At 35.7% G+C, this 20,177-nt stretch overlaps 1 protein-coding gene across 1 annotated transcript in view; it reads left to right on the top strand.

Moving 5' to 3' along the window:
* Positions 1-4,406: 4,406 nt before the first annotated feature.
* DTHD1 (death domain containing 1) overlaps positions 4,407-20,177 on the top strand; it is a gene marked incomplete at both ends in the record, with an annotated part of 70,221 nt that continues 54,450 nt past the window's right edge. The window contains 11 exon segments of the mRNA XM_082654028.1: positions 4,407-4,622; positions 4,626-4,677; positions 6,607-6,642; positions 6,645-6,814; positions 6,816-6,871; positions 6,873-6,906; positions 6,910-7,105; positions 7,108-7,219; positions 10,926-11,256; positions 13,853-14,032; positions 15,106-15,350. Of these exon segments, the coding sequence (XP_082510154.1) occupies positions 4,407-4,622; positions 4,626-4,677; positions 6,607-6,642; positions 6,645-6,814; positions 6,816-6,871; positions 6,873-6,906; positions 6,910-7,105; positions 7,108-7,219; positions 10,926-11,256; positions 13,853-14,032; positions 15,106-15,350 (1,628 nt within the window).

Raw genomic sequence — 20,177 nt, 5'->3', positions numbered from 1 at the left:
AGAATAGAGTGGGACCTCACTTTTTAAAATTGTAGAATTTCACTTAACCCTTATGTGTACAGCGGCACTTCCTTCTGGTTTTCTGCTCAGCCCAGACCTCCTGCCTCTGCTGCAGATTTTTCATAGAGAACATCTCTAGCTTCCAATGGGTGCGAAAGAGACTGTTGCCTGGCTATTTGGGGCAGAGGAGAGGGATTTCGGTATCTATCTGCTCCCCAAACTGAATTGGAACAAAACTTGTTTACAGCGCCAACTTCATTCTCACTTCCAGAGCTACTGGTTGTCTCTAATTCCTAGGTCCTCCTGAAACTCCATGGCAAGAACCAGCCTATTTTCCACCATAGAGGGACCCTCTTTACTCAGTTAGGTCATTTACAACTTGTCCATCTGCTTTTGATCTACTAAAAGTTTGTTGACATCTTTTCTCCATCATATTATCACCCATTTTCTTGTTCTTTGTGGTTTATATATTGTTTTATCTTCTTCAGTGGTGTTTTAGGAGGAAGCAGAAATAGAATATGTATTTAATCTACATTGTTTAACCAAAAGTCTTAACTTTGATCTTGACCACCTGCTTTTTAAAAACATTTTAATTTTTTATTCATCTGTTACAAACTTTTATTTATACTGTCTAGTTAAATGTAAAAACATTTTTAAATTGATATGCATATTGAGAATTCTGATATTTAATTTGTATTTTCCCAGTGCGATAAGTTATTGGGGAAAACAAAAACAAAACAACTATTTTGTATTCTCTGTCTACTCATCATCCAGTTGTGTGAGCTTGCTCTAAACAGATAAAAGACATTCAATAATAGAGTTACCAAATGGAGAAAAATTAATCTGGGCTAACTGCACCAAAGTCTGGTGTTGGACACTACACAGGAACTTGAAGAAAATAACAAGATCAGGTAACAGAACTAATAATGTTGCTAACATCTGACTTATCCACGGTTCCCCACCATAAACTCCATGGAAAGTAGCCCAGTTCCTTACACTTAAAAACTTTATTGTCCTTCCCTCCTGACTCGCATCAATAGGTTGTTCAGTCTATTGCAAAGTTTTATTTCTTCAGCTGGTAAATGAGTGATTATCCTACTTATTGGAATTTTCTTTCTACTCACTTTGATGCTTTACTATGAAGAACTGCTGTCTTTTCAACCACATAATGTTTTGTGTGAATTCAAGACTGCATACTAATTCCTTTAATGTCAGTGGAAGCAGATAATTCTCAGTAAAGAAAGTAAAAGAAAGTATTAGTAGTCATAATAACGAGTAGCCACAATGAAGATGCTAATTCAATGTTAAACCCAACGGGATGAATTTTTTTGTAGTTAGCTTCTGTGGGTTACACTTTTCTGGGTGTCACAAATCTTGATTGCAAATGTCAGTTCTTTCCATGGTTAGTGACATCAATTAATTGAAAACAAGATGCAGGAACATGCAGATGCTTGTTTTAATGAGTAAACACAGCGTGACCTGTGGTAGGTCTCACTTTGCAAATATTACATATTTTGGGGAAGCCAGACAGAGAACAAGTTTAGACTTGAGGATAGCAAATGTCAGTGAGGCTGAGGAAAAATGTTTGGGTTTTTTTTCCCCCTGACCTGAGAAAGAATTTTCCCACATCTGTAGAATAGAAGGGAATAAATGTATATTGGTCCAGTGATTTAGCATTTCATTATCAGTTTCATTCAATACTTAAAATGTACATGGTGTAAATTCCCCATCAATCCCTTCTATTTCCAGATAGGGATACATTCACTACCTATTGACTGATGACATTCAAATGTGCCAATATTATTCTGACTTCTAAATTTCTAACATATTCCAAAGAATTGCCCTGTGTATCTCAAACACAACAAATCCCAAATTAGTCAAATTACCTATCAATCAAGCTGAATGTTTTTTTTTCTAAATTCCTCAACTCAGTTGGTTTACCATCTGTTCAGTCACCTAAACCAAAATTTTTAGTTATACTCCATATAGAACAAGCACAGTTCTATACCAGCAGCCAATAAATATTTCTCAAATAAATAAATGAATGGATTTTCAGTGCTTTCTATTCCTTTTCCTCTAACTGATGATTTAGCAAGTTCTGGTTACTCTACTTCGAATCCCCTCTCAAAGCATCCCCTTCCCCTGCCTGCACTGTTGTTGCTCTAATATGGGCCCTCAAGTCACTTAATTCTTGTGTCTCTACCATTTAAACCATCTGCATTCCTACAGCATAGATTTGGCTATATATTTACTTGGTTCAAAAATATGTAATTTCTCTCTTTTGTCTGCAAAACAAAATTCCAGCTTCTCCTCCTGACTCTCCATAATTATTTCTCTTGCCACTTCCCAGACTTATAAACCCTCTTCTAGAGCCATCCTTTTCCCTTTTTGTTCACACGGTGCCATTTCCTGCCTCCCTGCCTTTGATGATATTATTTCCTATCTGGAATGTTCCTTCCCTCTGTTGTCAAGCCTGCTCAAATCCTGCTCATCATTTAGCTCCTAATTTAAACATCTCCCAGGCCTCCAATCCGAATGAAATTTTTACTCCTCAAAGCTTTGGTGATACTCTTAATTCATACTTCTGTTCTAGCCCTCAACACAGTCTGAGCTGATTTTAGTCATCTTTTCAGGTGCCTGCTTCTCTCCGAAGTCTCTCTGAAGTTCCCAGCATGTAGAGAGTGCCTGGCCCACAGCACATGCTACAGAAAGTTTTCAGAATCGGCATCAAATTAAAGCCACGTATGCATTATAATGCGAATTACACATATATTTCAGGCACTAAAGGAACAGAGGTCACTGAAAAATAAGATTTCCACTAGAGAATGAGGCCGCACCCCGAACCTCACCCTCACCACCCCTCTTCGTACCGCCGCTCCTTTCCTGTTCCTTCAGCCTCTGCAGACCAAAAGCAGCTTGGGCAGTATTTTACGCCTGTGGTGGCATTCGTTTTCTATTCCTTATTCACTGGGTTTGTGTTTCCCCGTCTCCTCTTTCAGGTGTCTTGAGTGTGGCTCTAAGAGGCCCAGTGCTTAAGATGAGATAAGGTGATGGCTGTGGGCAGGAGGGATTCGGGCTGTGCTTTGGGAGCTTTCATTTCATTCCAGTGCCCCCGAGAGAACATGAGCCCGTCCGGAATGCACGGCCCTCTCCCTCCGGTGCCGTGTTCTCCCTTATGAGAGGAGGGGATTGCAGAGGAAGAAGCAGGCTGCTCTGGGTTCCTCGGCGGACTCCGGGGCTCCGCCCGGTATCAGGTCCTGTGACGCCATGGTGTCATATAAAATGTGCCGACGAAGGGGCCAGCAGCCGTGAGAACGTGCTGTGACTATATTTTAATTACACATGGTGAAGATTCCTTGCTAGTTCAGAGAAAGCCACTCTTCAGATTTGCTTTCTGTTCGTGGAGGAGCATTTTACCCAATTAGAGAGAAATGATCAGAGAGGAAAGAGGTCAAGTACCTATCTCGATCTCACTGCAGACCTGCCATAGAAGAAGGTACTGATTAACCTAACAGAGCAGAGTGGTAATAGACGCTGCTCCAGCAAAGTAATATTTTTAAAATTCTTTATTATAAAAATGTTCTATGCTAACTAGAGAGAATTGTAAAGACCCCCACATGTAACCATATCCAGCTTCAACAATTATTAACTTACAGCCAACCTTATTTCATCTATACACTGCTCCCACACTCCCAGCTTCTTTTGAAGCAATTCAGACAACATATTAGTTCATTCATAAGTTTTTTGTTTTTTTTTTGTTTGTTTGTTTTGTTTTTTACGGTACACGGGCCTCTCACTGTTGTGGCTTCTCCCATTGCAGAGCACAGGCTCTGGATGCACAGGCTCAGCGGCCATGGCTCACGGGCCCAGCCGCTCCGCGGCATGTGGGATCTTCCCGGACCGGGGCACGAACCCGTGTCCCCTGCCTCGGCAGGCGGACTCTCAACCACTGCGCCACCATGGAAGCCCCATAAGTATTTTTGAGTTTCATATAGTTATTAGCAGTATTATTAAAAGAGTTCACCTTTGATTAATATACTCCTCATCCTACCACAGAATCCATATTTTGTTGCCTCAAAACTTGAAAAGTATATGAGGCTTCCATAGTACATCGAAAGTGTAAAACTTACATGGAAAGTGGGATTGTGTGAGGTAACTCCATCCCTGTGGTTAATCTATTCTGTACACAGTGGCACCCATGGTGCAGGAACGCCCCTCCTTTGGTCACCTAGTAACTTTTCACTGGTCAACAAGAAGCTGAATAAACTATTATGTTGCAGGAAAGTGCTTGGCTAGCTGACTTGGATCATCTCCTAGATTTTAGAAGAAAAAAACCACAGCCAAGCTTGAATTTGCTAAACCTTTAGGCTTTGCTGTTAGAAAACATCCCACCTGTGGAGCATAAAATGGATACAGAAGACATAGGCTCAGGTAAACTAGGCCAAATATTGAAGCAGATTTGGAGACAAAACTTGATGCTAAAGCAGGAGCTCCTGGGTGAAGACCATTGTGAAGGGGCTGGCGGGGGCACTTGGATAGCCACAGTGGTCTTTCTGGGTCAAGAACTCAGTAAGGCCCTTCACCAACTCTTGGAACATACTACAGGGACTCTGTGCTCCACCTAACAGCAGCTGTATGTACTGCTTGACAAAGAGAATTATTGTACCTGGAGACAAGGCAAGTATTTCCTTTATTCTTTCTCTAAGAAATATTGATTGAGTAGCCACTGTGAGAGCGCTAAGGAGCGTACAAAAACCAGGATAGAGTCTCTGTCCACAAGGGACTAACAATTTAACATGGGAAATCAGTTAAGGCAATTGCACAATAATGCAAGGGACATTGAAGCTAATTCCATTAGAGACATAAAAATGAAATGCGTTAAGTCTTCAGAAATAGGTGAGATTCCATTTTTAGAGTGGGGAATTTCACTAGCACAAATGCAGTAACTAACCTGAAGCTTAAGGAATGAATTGGATTTATGCAGCCAGAAACTGGGTACCTTAAAGAGCATTCCAGCAGAGATGTTATTAGTAGGACCCAACACTTAGAAGTAGGAAAATATAGGATTAGTGTGAGGCAGGACAAGCAGTTTTTTCATATTGGAGTATGATACTCTATCTTTAGACTTATTTGAACTTGAACCTGTTAATTGAAAAAACACTGGGAAGAATGGGATGGGATGGGATATGAAATTAGACCCCCCCCACACACGAAGTGGGGTGCAGGTTCTTGGGAATAGGGCCAGTTATGGATGCGAAATACAGCATGGCAGGAAGAACATGGTATCTGATGTCTATGATCTCAGACAACAACAAGTTACTCTAGATAAGAAGATAGGTGGCATCATCAAATCTAACTCTAAATAATGTAGTGTCAAGGCAAGCAGGCAGGTCTCATCAATCAGGAATCCAGATAACGTTAAGAAATTCAGTCTAGAGGGCAGACTGTGGACATGAGGGAAATCTGTCCAAAGGCAGCATGACCTAGAGACCATCAGCTGGATCTCATAGCCAGGAATGGAATCTCTGGAGAGAACTGAATGTGGTCCTAGGCAACACAAATGATCATTCATGGAAAATGATGATGACTCAGCTACCAGAATAGGAGTTCAAAATAAAGCATGAGTCTCAGATACAAGATAAAAAACAAGTTGTCAGAACTGGAGCCCAATGATAAGGCTAGACTAGTTAAAGGATGATTTACTGATGATTTTGAAAACACTGAGCTATAGGGCCTTAAATTACATATTCTTGAGTTCAGAATTGAATTCTAAAGATTGCAGAGTTGCTAAGCCTGTAAGAAGCCATCAAGTGACCCCAGCTGTGAGGAGAGGAGGAATGAACAAACAGGAAAATAATAAGAAATGGGGATGGAGTGAGAGATTATATCAGATCAGATCATGGTGACGGTTTACACCAGAGCAAAGAGGCTTCACTTGGTTTATTAGTCCTTGAGTAGCCAGGTTCTAATCAGAGAATTGATATAATTAGAGCTATTTTTGAAAGATTCATTTGAAAATTTCCAGTCATCACAAGTCCAGCAGGAGAAGTAGTATAAACCTAATCCAATCATAATAGCAAACAAAGTACCCAATAAAATACAGCATCTGCATCAGCAGAAATAATGTAGCTTTGGTATGCCTGCTACCCAAGTCTCATCTGGAGAGCTCTGCTAAACTTTAGGTGAATAATTATATGTGGATCATTGATAAACTGCATAGTACATCCAAAGAAGTAAAACAATTCTCAGAATCATACCAAATGAGGAATGACTGAGGGAGATATTGGCTTCAGTTGAATGGCATCTTATGGATGGGGGTCATGATACCTTTCTGCAAATACTCAAAGCATTTTCACAAGCAAGAGGGATTAGATTTAGTCTTTTCTACTATGTTAAAAAGCAATTTATCCCCAACTTCTAGATGTGTTAAAAGAATTACAGTTGTGCAAATGACTTCTTCAGAAGGGAGGTAGGCTTAAAAGCCTAATAAGGGTCTTTGTAGATTTCTAGGGTAATTTCTCCATATTTCATTACATATCAGTGGAGAAACATTATTTGGTTTAGTTTTGTATTTACTCTTTTTAATGTGTCTCTGTGTGTATGTAGAAATCATTGCATTCATAGATTGCCTCATGAAAAGAAGTAATATTTGGGGAGCACTGCTACATTTCTAAAGAAAGAAGAAAAGGAGATGTGTAATTTATGCAGCATGCATGATGAATGTACTCCACTGCAGACAATGTCCACCATTCAAGATATCAAAGCAACAGACATTGCTGCAAGAGGGGAACAAAATGTCATAGAAACAGCTTCTTGTTTCTCCCACAAATGGAGAGGAAAGTCATTACACAAACCAGGTTCAGTTAAAAAAAAAAAATACATAGGAGTTCAGAACTAGTGGGAAAATAAAACAATACATCATTGAAGGGAGATGTAACAGGGCAAGAAGAGTCACAGAACAAAATGTTCCCAGATAATGCAGAAAATGAAGATGATAAACAAATAGAACACATGACTGTTGAGAACATAAATAGCAACAGGGAAGAGATGCATGACATAATCCAGACAAGAGAAAGAGAAATTCAAGAGACCTCAGAAAGCCAAAGTAAGAGATTACCACATCCTCAACAACATGTGATATCTCCAGTAAATATGTGAATAGTCCTCTTCCCAGTGATTCAGAGAGTCTAAAGCAAAAGCATAACATCATGGAAAAGGAGTGAGTAAATACAATGTGAGAGGTGCTTGTATATTCCTGCTTATATGTGTTTCTACTTGTATATAAAACAATATTTATACATGAATAAAATTTTATATATACATTTCAGATCACCAAAAGATATTACAAATCAATAATTCAGTTTAAATTACTCCCATAAAAATGTTTATGGCTGCTATTAATAATATTGTTTGTTTCTTATAGTTTCAGGAAAAATATTAAAGGTTTCTTTAAAGGAAGAAAGAATTGACTGTATAAGAAAGTAGTTAAAATGGACAATTGTCGAGAACATGGACACATTCCTAAATCACTACTCTTTAGATTATCATAAGAAAAAACTAGGAGACTGCAGAGTTCAAATATTAGAAGAGAATTTCCAAGCCTCAGATTTATTTTATTTATATCCTCAAATGAATTCTCACATTTATCTGATTTATAAATCATCATAAATTCTTAACCCGTGGGTTAAGAACTCTGGGAGGGCTCATGGATAAGCTTCGGGAGGTTCCTAAAATTGAATGTATATTTTCACACCTATTTTATCTCCTTGGAGATGGTCCAGAGCTTTCACCAGATTCTCAAAGAGCCCATGACTTCGAAAAAATATGTTGAAACTGACTGATCTATTTTGTGAATTATCTCCCCTATACAAGGGGATAATAATCCATAATTGTCCAAATAAAATAAAATATTCACAAGCCATATTTTCACAGTAAAATTAAGACCCTTAGAAGGTAATGGGGAATAAAAAAAAAAATCATTGGTTTGGGAGACAGACTTAAATTTATCTCCTGTTTTATTACTTACTAGTTCTGTGACCCTGGGCAACTTGTTTCATTTCTTAGCCCCATTTTCTTATTTATAGAAATTATTGCTGGGATTATTTGGTAAGGTCAAATGAGAAAATCACCTGAAGGGCCTAGCGCCTTGTTGTTTGGCAGATGTTCACTCTCAGCTAAATATTAGTATGTTGATTTATTTCACTCCCAACAACCCTCACGTTCTCCACTCCCACACACCGCCAAACTTCACTTATCCCGTGTCTGCTCTTTCAGAATACAATACCATTTCCAGGACAACAGAATGAATGAGTCTATGATCTCAGGCACGTCATTTTGCGCGCTTTGACCTTAGTTGTCTCATCTATAAAATGAAGAGGTTGAGCTGGTTTAGCTGTAAGGTTTCCTGCATGTCTGAAAATCTAATGAATTCTATAGGTGTCACAGGAGTAATATTTAACCCGTGAAAGACCCCCCCCGGTGTGAAAGGCTTACTGCCCCTGCAAAACAACTATGAAAGTAGTCAATATGCGGTTGCCCATTTCGCTTGAGAAAAACATTAACACTTCATATCCTCACATTCAGAAATGACTCAAAGCATCAACTAATGAGTCATTGCTGAACCACTCCCTCTAACACCTCCTTTAGGTGTTTCCTAGTTAGTGATTTCCTCTTTGTGGCATGAAAACCAATTTTGCTTGGCTTGCATGTTTCAGAAGATGACTACTCATTGCAATTCCTCAGGCTAGGAAGCCATCATGCCACAAGAAAGATGAGAGTCATAAATAAAACCTAGCTCACAATCTGTCGTGATTCCTCCCGGGAGAGTGTTTTGAAAAAAGCCTATCTCTTCCAGGGTAGTTGTCTTAGTGTATACAAAGGGAAACGACACTAGAATAAACCAATGTGATTATTTTAGTGGCTGGACTAGATCTATTTGATTAGGTCTAGGGGAAATGGAAGCATTTACAGGGCCCCTTGCCCTACTTCATCTGTCAGTCTTTTGCAAGAAGAGTGTATTGAGTTGGGTTTCCAGGGCACAAAAGAGAGTCATTTTTGAAGTTATACAAGACTGGATCTGTAGTATTCCCCCAGCCTGAGAGCAAGAGACCAAGAGAGTGAGAGTAAGACCAAAAGGAAGGAAGGAAGGGAGGGAGAGAGGGAGGGAGGAAGGAGGAAAGGAGGGAGGAAGGAAGGACAGAAGAAATTGAGGGGAAACATATATAATGCAAAAGATGTAAACACACATCCTACTGACTGCAATTTGTGGCTTTTATTTGGATTCAGATAAAAGAAACTAATTAAAAACAACAATGGGAAATTTGAACACTGTCTATTTTATGATATTAAAGATTTAAATTAATTTATGAATAAAGTAATGCTATGATGATTTAGAAAAAGACTGGATCATTGTATCCTATATTAAACAATGTATCTAATTTTCTGAAATACCTTTATCACCATGATCAGAGAAGACTCAAACAGACCCATGTGCTGGATAATTTTCTATTCCTTTTAACTTTATGGGTTCAGAATTGTAAATATAAATAAATAACCCTCCCTGAAATTTCAACATATTTTCTAGATTTCTGCGTTAAGGGGCACTATAGCATTCAATTTACTAATTGAAAAATAATTAAAAGCTGATTATTCTAGAACTTGATATTAATGCTGCATTTTATAAAGATCCTCTTATTTCTCTTTGACATTGTTTATATTTCAATCATTTCACTGGTATGAAATGAGAAATAGCGAGAAGAGAGGAAATGCAAGCTGGTAGTTTTAACATAGAGAGCTAACATTTATTGAACACTCATTTATGTTAACCCACTACTGTAAGAGGTTGACATATTTTATCTCATTCAATCCTCACATTATTGTGAATCTGGTATTCATTTCAGTTTGTAATGGATAAAGAAACCAGTGTTTTGGAATGATTTGAGGAAGTATGATATTATATTAGAAAGTTTGGGCTTTTGTGTTAAAGATAGATGGACTCATTTATTGATTCTACAACTTACCATCTGTGTGATCCTCAGCAAGTTAAAATTTCTAAACTTCAGTTTCTTTATCTGTAAAATAGTAATGATAGTAGTACCTGCCCATGGGTGAGTAGTACCTCATACCCATGGTGTGAGGATTTGAATGAAATAATGTATAGCCTAAAACCTGGTACATAGAAAGAGCTAAAATATTAGCTATTTTAATAATAATAGTTGATGTTAAAGGTCAAACAAATAGTAAGTGACTGATCTCAAAACTGAATTCAAATCTATAAGACTCTAAAATCTTAGGCAAAGGTGATGGTACAAAAAGCAAGAGTAAAACCAATTGTCAAAATCAGTTTTTGGATTCATTCTTTGAGGACTGTAAATATTCTGTTTCTATTTACTTTGATTAAACATACATTCACAGTACTTTTGTACCTTTCTTTATTTTTCTTAAAAATGTAATAAACAATTCCAGTACCATATCTATACCTTTCCTCAAAATTTAGAAGACTATTCAGGCACTAGTACTTGGTTTATCAAGAAGCTTCAGCAATCTTCAGATTTATATTTGAAGTGAACAAAACAGGAATGAATCGTCTGCTTAAATAATAATAGTAGTAACAATAGTAACAATAGCTTAATATATATAGTACTTTCTAAGTGCCAGGCACGGCTTTTTAATTACTTACTGTATAATAGTTCATTTAATTCTCAGTCTTCCTATGAGATAGGTATTATTTTATCATTATTTTACAGTTGAGGAAACTGAGGCATAGAGAGGTTAAGTGTCTTGCCCAAGGTCACAGAGTTACTAAGTGGGAGAGCAGGGATTCATACCATGACAACGTGTCTCTAGAGCTTGTGCTCTTAGGCATTTCACTATACAGTCTATAAATCAAATATTTGAAAAAATGATGTCCTTTTTTTCCCCTGCAGGTATCTTGATGTGCTGAGTGATGATACTGTCATCCAAGTGTCTTGTTATATTACAGCACCATCCTATGTTCTACAACATCTAGAATGCCGGATAATTAATAACATGAGTTCTTTAATAGTGAGTGATAATGAAGAATTGGTCAGCAATGTTATCACTGTAGAGTGCTCAGATATGGAAAAGAGAATTCCATTTCCAATATGCATTGCAATTCCATTTACTGAACGTTACAGGGGAAATTACAGAGACATCATGGTGAAAGTGTCTGATGTAGACCTTCAATCAAGTTACCTGACTCCAAATTCACTGGAAGGAATGAGAGGAAGTTACAAGGTTGGTAAATCCTTGACTACACATACATTTGCTGTTTGACTTCTAACTATTACTCAGACTACCAGATCATAGTACAGATACAATTACTCCGTTGGTATAAAATGGAAGGGTTGATAAGATTTATGCCGGTGAATTCATGTGTTTTTGTTTTGTTTTGTTTTGTTTTGCTATCCATAAAGATAAAAGAACAGAGCTTATTGGTCAAATTTGGGAGTGAAGAACTTGAGTCTAGGACCCAGCAAGTGTTATATTTTTGCCTGGGAAACAAAGCCAACATCATGGTTTAATTAGCTTTACACCTTAGACTAGCTTTAGACTAACATTTCTAATGGGATGGACCTCTGTCTAAATTTAAGAATTCTAGGATCCCCAGATGACGTTAGCTTTATTTTTATCATTCATGGGTTGGAAAAATATGTAAAAACAACAATTTGTGTGTGTGTGTGTGTGTGTGTGTATGCCTTGAGACAGTTATTAAGTCTAGTTATTAGTCTGTACATGGAAAACAGTATATGTGGTAGTTAGGATGTGGGTTGTCGCGGAAGATTGGCTGGGTCTGAAGTTTGGTTCCTACACTTTCCTGATATGTGAACTTGAGTAAATTATGTAACCTTGATATGACTCAATTATTTTCATCTAAAAAATGAATACAATAATAGTGTCTACCTGATAGGGTAATAAGAATTAAATGAGAAAAAACACTTAAGAAGATAAAAGGATGTCTATAAACACATGTTAGTAGTTAATAAATTATCTTTTTCATGGTAAACTTTCTTATAATAACTCTCAAGCCATCCATGGTGACAAGTTCATATGTTTTGAAGAAAGAATATATACATAATTATCAAACTTAGCATAGAGTTGATGGGAGTTAAAGTTTAAGGTTCTTCTGTGGATCACTGAACTTATTTTTAAATAATTAAAATATTTGTCTTTTCAGCTTTATATAAGTTTTCATCTTTATATCATTATTTGAAGAAGAGGGCAGGGAATAAATATTAAAAAAAAAAGCCACACATGCAAACAATTCTTTTTAATTTATCTCTTCTGATTTGGGTCTTTTCTGAGTTACAAACAATGTTATACAGTTGAATATGAAAACTAAGCCTGTTCTAATTATGCCAATTCATGCAACGAAAACATTTTATATTTAGTCTAGGAAGTCTGTAAGTATAATAGTCTAGTTATCATTGCCCTTACGTGTGGCTTTTTAATCTTGACCCATCTGTGTGACTATCATAATAAAAACAAAAACAGTTCATAGCACATATGCTTTTCACCAAATGGGTATACAAGATGATTAGCAAATAGAAAATGCAAAAGAAAAAAATAAGAGAGCCAAAGTCTACTGAAAAAAATAAAAGCATATACTTTTCTTTCATAGTTTTCTAATGGTTGTTATCCCTATATTTAGCTCAAGAAAATTTAAACTCTAGGTTCCTTCCAAATTTTTATGTGGTTCATACAACATTTAAGAATTCTAATTCTGGAGTCAGACAAACCATCATCAGAGTTCTGCTCTTGACACTCCCCTGCTTAAAAACCCTTCCATTTCCCCAGAACCTACCAAATGTACTCTAACTGCATGGCAACCATAATGAGTTCCCAGAAAACCTTTCTTTCTTACCTCTCACCATTTTCCCTCTGGCCAATTAAGAACATCCATCATGCCCTGAATTTTCCCAACAATGGATTCATGACAAGATATTGTGAAATCTCTTCCTTAATCAGTTTTCAAATGATAGATTATTTTCCATTGTTACTGTCCCTGAAATGTTTGTGTGTGTGTCTTCATGAATATCCTCTCATGCCTGGGTGGAGCCCAGCTGATGTTTAGGGAAGCATGAATAGACCAGATTACTTCTAAGTCTTCCTCTTCATTTTAAGCTTTGGTGATTATATGAGTAGATAATTTTGTTTTCATTTATGTACTCAATTCCTTTTTTGTGATAAAAAAGCTTGAATATGTCCCTGCATATATGCATTCCAAATTTAAATGTCACTATATAAAAAAGAAACACAAATGTGTCTCTTTGCAATCATCTGCTCCCCCTGCATGGAAGAGAGAAATAGAGAAAATGACTTTATCAAGAGATTGTGAATTGTCAGCAGGAAGAATTTGCTGATAGTATAAGTGCTGTAGGATTTGTGTAAACTACCCAAATGATGAAATTTTTCAGTCCTTGGAATTCCTAAAACATTGTTAAATCTTCTGGATAAAGGGCAATATTTAAAGTCCAAGTCCAGGATAGGATTCCAAATATAATTAATATTTGTGAAAACACTAAATGTGATTACCCATTATCCGTTTACCTTTTGTGGGGAATAATTTAAATTTAAAAATACATTTATTTCTCTCTTTTCTATCATGTAGTTCAAATTTGAGAAACTCCTAGTATCTACTTCTACTTGATCTCATGAAAGGACCATCCATTTGGGGTTAATGAAGTAATTCTCAAATGTGGGAGATTACAGGGACAGCATATAGTTGTTGTTTTTTCCCATAGCCAGAGAATATGTACAGCATGTACTTCCAGAGCAATGCACTATTAATGTCCTTTAATGTCATTGTCTTAATGTCCTTAAATCCACACAGGTGACCTGTGCTGAAGTGAAAGTTTATAAGTTGGGTATCTTTTCTGTTGTGTCTTGTTTAAAGAAAGAGTCCTTGACAGTAACAAAGAAAGGCCTTACTCTTAAGCCAAGCATGGATTCTCAAATATCCTTAAATTACCCTCCAGGAGTTTTCAGCTCACCAGTACTTGTACAATTAAAGGTAAATATTAAAAACTGGTGAGTTTGTTCTCCTAGATTTTGTGGGTCATCTAACGTCATCCAAACAGGATTGAGAAGATACAAATATTTAATATAACAGTAAATGAATTCTTATACTTTTAATAACCTAACTTACAGTGTCATCATTGATATAGTGATGATTTGGAGCATATTAAATCTCATTCCAAAATAAATCCCTGCCTTATTTTAAAGCTTTTTATAGCTAATTTTTTGTGTTGTTTTATTTATGATATTTGTTGACAAAAACAAATGTTGAGTATCTATGATAGAATTAATGCCAGACATTGGGACTTTCGTATGATTCAAGCTTTCCACCTGAGAGGATGGTTAAAAGAAAGGTTAATCAATTAAAATACTTATGATTGTAAATATTTGGTTATATTTAATTATTAAACAGTACTTTTCTGGGATGAGAATTTAATACATACAAACATTATTTACAAGGTGTACAATGACATATCAATGTACATTTTAGAAGACATATTTCCTCAATATTTCCTTCTAGCCTAACTCTCCCTCATGCTCTCCTAGTTTCTCCCAGTTGTTACCATAAGTGGTAAGCAAAGAAGAAAAGTTAGGAAGAAATCATATTATGTACAATTTATTCAAGAATATTTTCCATAAACTTTGAAATTTTGGAATCATGTTAGCTATTTTTATCAGCCATTCTTATGTGAGAGGAAACAAATAAATATAGTCTTGTTTTTCTAGTTTCTGAAGATCACTTGATCTAACAATAGTTCTAATTAGAAATTATATAAAATGTCTATTTTGTTTTCTAGGTCATTTTTTTGCCTACAGTTAAGAGTGTTTCTCAGTTATTTATAACATAGAGCAAGGAACCTAGATTTCAGAAAGACTTTGCAAAAAGAAGACCAAATCCTGTGATCTTTTATAAATTAATATAGTGTAGATTCCAGCTAACAATGTAGAGAAAAATGTATAAAACTATGTTCTATTAAATTTTCAGGAAATTGACTTAGAAATGTGCTGATACTTTGTATCTTCTGCTATTAAAATATAGGAATATATATCTATTTTTTCTTTGTATAGGTCCAACCAATTGACCCATCTCTGGTGGCATATTTAAAAACTCAGCAAGATACTTCCTACTCAGTACTATCCACAAGCCCTCTGATTCATGTTCAGCACCCATCAACACATCTTTTCCAGAAGCCAATCACTGTACTCCTACCTTGCTCTACACACCCTGATAAAAAAAATCTTGGGTCTGAGATAGATCATAAAAGAACAGCTAGTGCCACAACAAACAGAATCATACCTTTATACCTCAACTGGTGAGTTAGACCCTAATGTCTCTAGTTGACTTGATGGTAAACAAAGAAACTTAAATGATTTAAAGTATAATCAGATGTATTTAAATATCGGTATTGAAATATGATGAAATATTTTTAATATGGAAATAAAATGTTGTGTATCCAGAACGGTAATGATTTTAGCTGTAACAGGTTCACAAGTATGCTATGTGAAAAGACTGACACAAAAGAGATAAAATCAATCCTTATTTTCAAAAAATTTATGATATGGTTAATTACAAAGATGTGATATGATGATTGTAATTTCTATGTTTAAGAGCATTCCGTTGATGTGGGAAAAGATTAACCTGATCTTTTAAAAAATAAATTAAATTTGAGTCTCTCTCTCTCTCTATATTTATTTATTTATTTATTTATTTATTTATTTATTTATTTTTGGTATGCGGGCCTCTCACTGTTGTGGCCTCTCCCATTGCGGAGCACAGGCTCCGGACGCTCAGGCTCAGGGGCCGTGGCTCATGGGCCCAGCCGCTCCACGGCATGTGGGATTTTCCCAGACCGGGGCATGAACCTGTGTCCCCTGCATCGGCAGGCAGTAAATTTGAGTCTATATTTGCCATATAGGCAGTTTCCTTTCTCTCCTAATTTTTATAATTCAAAAAAATCCCCACAAATAAGACTAATATACATATTGAGTTACCAGCCAGAAATGAAATCAGAAATGAGATGTTAACAACAAATAGGATACACTGAATAATAGTAACCCTGATCTTATTTTCTGCCCTTTCATTTAATACTTACTTTTTTTTCCTAATAAGAAATGTAGAAGGGGACCTTTCTATTCTTTGGTACTGAAGGGAATCTTTTTTTCTTTGAAAAAACATCAGAGGGAGAAACAAGTTCAGAAAGAAATAAAAATTATTATTAATTGAGAAGTTACTATTTGCCAGTTTCCTTATGTACATTATCTCATCCAATCTCCCCACCACCCTACCTTCATTTTATCAGTGAGAAGTCTGAAACTCAATGAGATTAAGAACTTGTACAGTTATCCCCAGGTTCCACATCTGAGGATTCAACCTACTGTGGGTTGATAATATTTTTTAAAAATTCTAGCAAGTTCCCGACAGCAAAACTTGAATTTGCCATGCACTGGCAACTATTTACATACCATTTACATTGTATTAAGTATTGTAAGTAATCTTGAGATGATTAAAGTATATGGGAAGATGTGCGTAGGTTATATGCAAAGACTACGCCATTTTACATAAGAGACTTGAGCATCCACAGATTTTGGTACCTCTGGGGGTCCTAGAATCAATCTCTTGCATCTGGATACCAGGGAAGGACTGTACGTGAGAAGTGTGCAAGCTTGGTCTGGACTCAACATATCTCTATTCCTAATCATGACTCTATGTAGCCATCATCTATTTAGTTTGAGGCTGCAAGACTAGAAATAGAGAAGTGGATTATTTGCTCTTTACCACTGTTTCTAATTTAGGAAGCTGACAATAGTAGAACATTGGGTTGTGGCTAGGAGATGAAGTTAAACTTTCCCTAGTATTAGGTAAGTGAGAGAGAACATAGAAATATAGACATGATCCATTTGTACCTGCTTTTGCTACTTGGGATATATATATATATCTCCCAATTGGCACTGAGTTAATCCATGTTCCTGTATATCATGGTAAGGTAAGATTTAAAACCGGAAATATCCTGGAGCTTCCTATTTAAATGTATTAGTCTAACAGATTAAGACATTCTCTTTCAAAAGCCCCTAAAATATATAGAAATATGTACTTCATATACACATACATTTTATATGTATATATACATATATATATTAAAGATGAGAGCTTTACTCTAAAAATTTATTCTGACTGGTCACCTATTGCTAGAATCTAGTATTTCTACTGTCTATAGAGTAGATTGCAAAGGATTAATAAAAATAATTTGTGCCTGACATGTACTTTACATCATAAAACAAATCAGTTCTATTTCACAGAAAGATAATAGAAAACCAATTTGCCTGTCCCTGATTGTTGATCCCATAGTCTATGTATACCAATGAGAATAAAAATGTATCCCTGTAATACACAGATATCATTTGTGGAAGTGACTAGATCAGTGTTTCTTTGCCTCTCCTTTGCTGTATTTCCATATCCCTCAGAAACAACAGGGCAGAATGTGGAAAGAAATTAGAGGCAGTGTATTGCATTGTCAAAAATGTAATTGCCAAAAGTATAGGGATAATGATAGAGGGAATAAGATCTCTAAAAGATATGCATGCTGAGTGTGGCACATTTTCATACATTTAGTCGACTCAAAGCATTGTAAATCCAATCAGCACAGATAGGAGAAGGTTACACCTTCATCCAGAGAAATTATACTCAGTAAAAATGACTAGACACTGAAAATTGGTTTAGAAATTGTGCACATGGATCTGCCCTCTAGATCTAAGAAAGAGATTCAAACAGCAACCAAATTGAAAGTGGGCAGAAAAATATTTTCAAGGATAAGAAAAAACCCAAGTCCTCCATGATGTCTTAAGGAAAAAAAAAAAATCAATACCAATCAGTACCAAGACTTCAAAAGAAGAACAAAAATAACAAAAAACAAACTATAGAAATAAGGAAAGAGAATGTCATCCTGACATTTCACAGTAATTTGAATAATGAGAATTACAGTTACCTGGAGGATTTTATAGAAATCTATTTGTAAGTTTAAGTAGTATTCAATAAGCAAAATTTCTAAGAAACAGAAAGCCATCAGGATAGACCAGGAAAAGAATGAAGAACAACAGGATGAGATACAAAGATAAAAAGCTCAGATGAAAAGTCACCAAGGTATGATAAGGACTCATCTGAAGTGATGTAACCTAATAATTATAAGGACCATTGAAAGAGACCAAAACAATCATACAAGAAGCAACAATCAAAGGCATGAAAATGTGATTTTCTGATGTTGATTAAAACCTTGAGTTAGAAAGTGTTGATTTCAAAATTTAGGAAAAAAAACCCTATACTTAGATAAAACATGGCAAATTGAAATGTACATTTAAATAAAACATAATTCTATAAGCATCCATTCAGCACAAACAGATTAAGAAGGAATAAAATCAGTCTAGACCTAGGCTCATTCTTTGCAGCATGAAATATCAAGGAAAAATGGACTAAAGCCTTCAAAGATTTGAAGGGAAGATGTTGTGGAATTAGGGTTTTCACCTAACAAACAAGTTTTTTTGTTTTTTAATACAAGGGCTCACAAAATGTACTACTCACTTGTTCTTAATAAAATAAATAAATAGATAAAATTAATGAGCTAAGGATAAAATAAAATTTAAGAAATCAAGAATAGGAGAGTAATTCTTATTTTCAAATATCTGGTATTGAATATAAATAATATAAAAGCAAAAGAAAAAGTAAAAATTCATACGGCAAAGTGGCAACAGAAAGTAAACAAGAAAACAGCATGGTGACATCAAAGAGAAAATACCATATAAATAAAATCATCAGTTATATTAAATAAATATAAATGGGTTAAACAATTTATTCTGTTGTCCATTTTAATGTTAAATATTTTTTAATACTTTATATGTTGTATTTGCAGAGGTTTCCTTAGATTTATTATATATTTTACCAATTTTACTGTCAATTGTTTAAGCTATTCATTTTATTAATTAAAATTCTCATTTCTAAAAGGCTATTGCTATATTTTAAAGGTCTTAAGAAAACTTTTCCCAAGGTACTATGTTTTTACATTATGCTTCCTATTTCTTCTTTTATTCTTTTAATCATTGTAAACACTTTTTTTTTTAAGTTTCATTCAGATTATTCTATCATCTACGAGCATGATGTTAACTATGTTATCTATTACCATGGTTAATCTAGTAGACTATCATACTAATTCCATTCTATGACTCTTAGCCTTAGAAATTCATTTCTGAGTATTGATTATAATTTTTGATCAGATCAGCTTTTCTTCTCCCCTTCCCTTCCACCCAGAGCAGCTTCTGTGTGCTTCTTTGTTGCTTTCTTGAGCTAGTGTTCAAAGGGATTTTGGTTGTTTTTGTTGTTTCTCATTTCATAGCCAGTGCTGCCCTTTGGGGATTCCAGTTTTTTGACTGAGTTAGTTCCAGCTGACAGCTGGAGGCTGTATCTAATGTGCCTGAGTACATGTTAGACTCTAGACTGCACACATCTGGTGTGTGTGCATGGTTGGTGGCGGGGAGCAGGCTGATGAGGGTGGGAGGATTCATAGATTCAGTCCTTCATGTTCCCAAGAGAGGAAAGAGGATTCTAGCTTTTTGAGATTTTTTTTTCCCAAATCTAGGAGATTTTCTTTCCAGCTTTTGAGTTCCTCCAACTTGTGTGTGTGTGTGTGTGTGTGTGTGTGTGTGTGTGACATTTCATCCAGCATTCTAAGATTGCCATTTGTCACCAATTCAACTAGCCAGTGTCAATTTCTTTTTTCTTCTCCATTTCTTTGCCTTAGTACATGATCTCTTCGCTTTTTCTACCATGTTTAGCTGAAGAACTCTCATTTATTCTATAAGCTGAAGCTCAGCTCTTTCCTTGTCTGTCAAGACAGTCTCTGATCTCCAGGAGGGATTGAACACTCCTCTCTTTGTGCCAGCCCTATTCTTTTGTACATCCTAAATCACACCATAGTGTTATTAAATTCCCTTTTCCATTTATCATCCCTCAGCATAATTATAACATAGTCAGTGCTATGTTGAATTAGGTGAATTAAATAAATTAATGAGTAAATTTGTGGAAAAGTAAATTGTGTCATTAATTTTCTATACTTTCTGACAATACTAAATTGATAAGTTATAATATGCTCTGT

Source organism: Grampus griseus, assembly GCF_964374135.1.
Source record: "Grampus griseus genome assembly, chromosome: 4".
NCBI lineage: Eukaryota > Metazoa > Chordata > Mammalia > Artiodactyla > Delphinidae > Grampus > Grampus griseus.
Note: the sequence above shows the minus strand (reverse complement) of the source record. Positions and strands in the feature narration are given on the sequence as shown.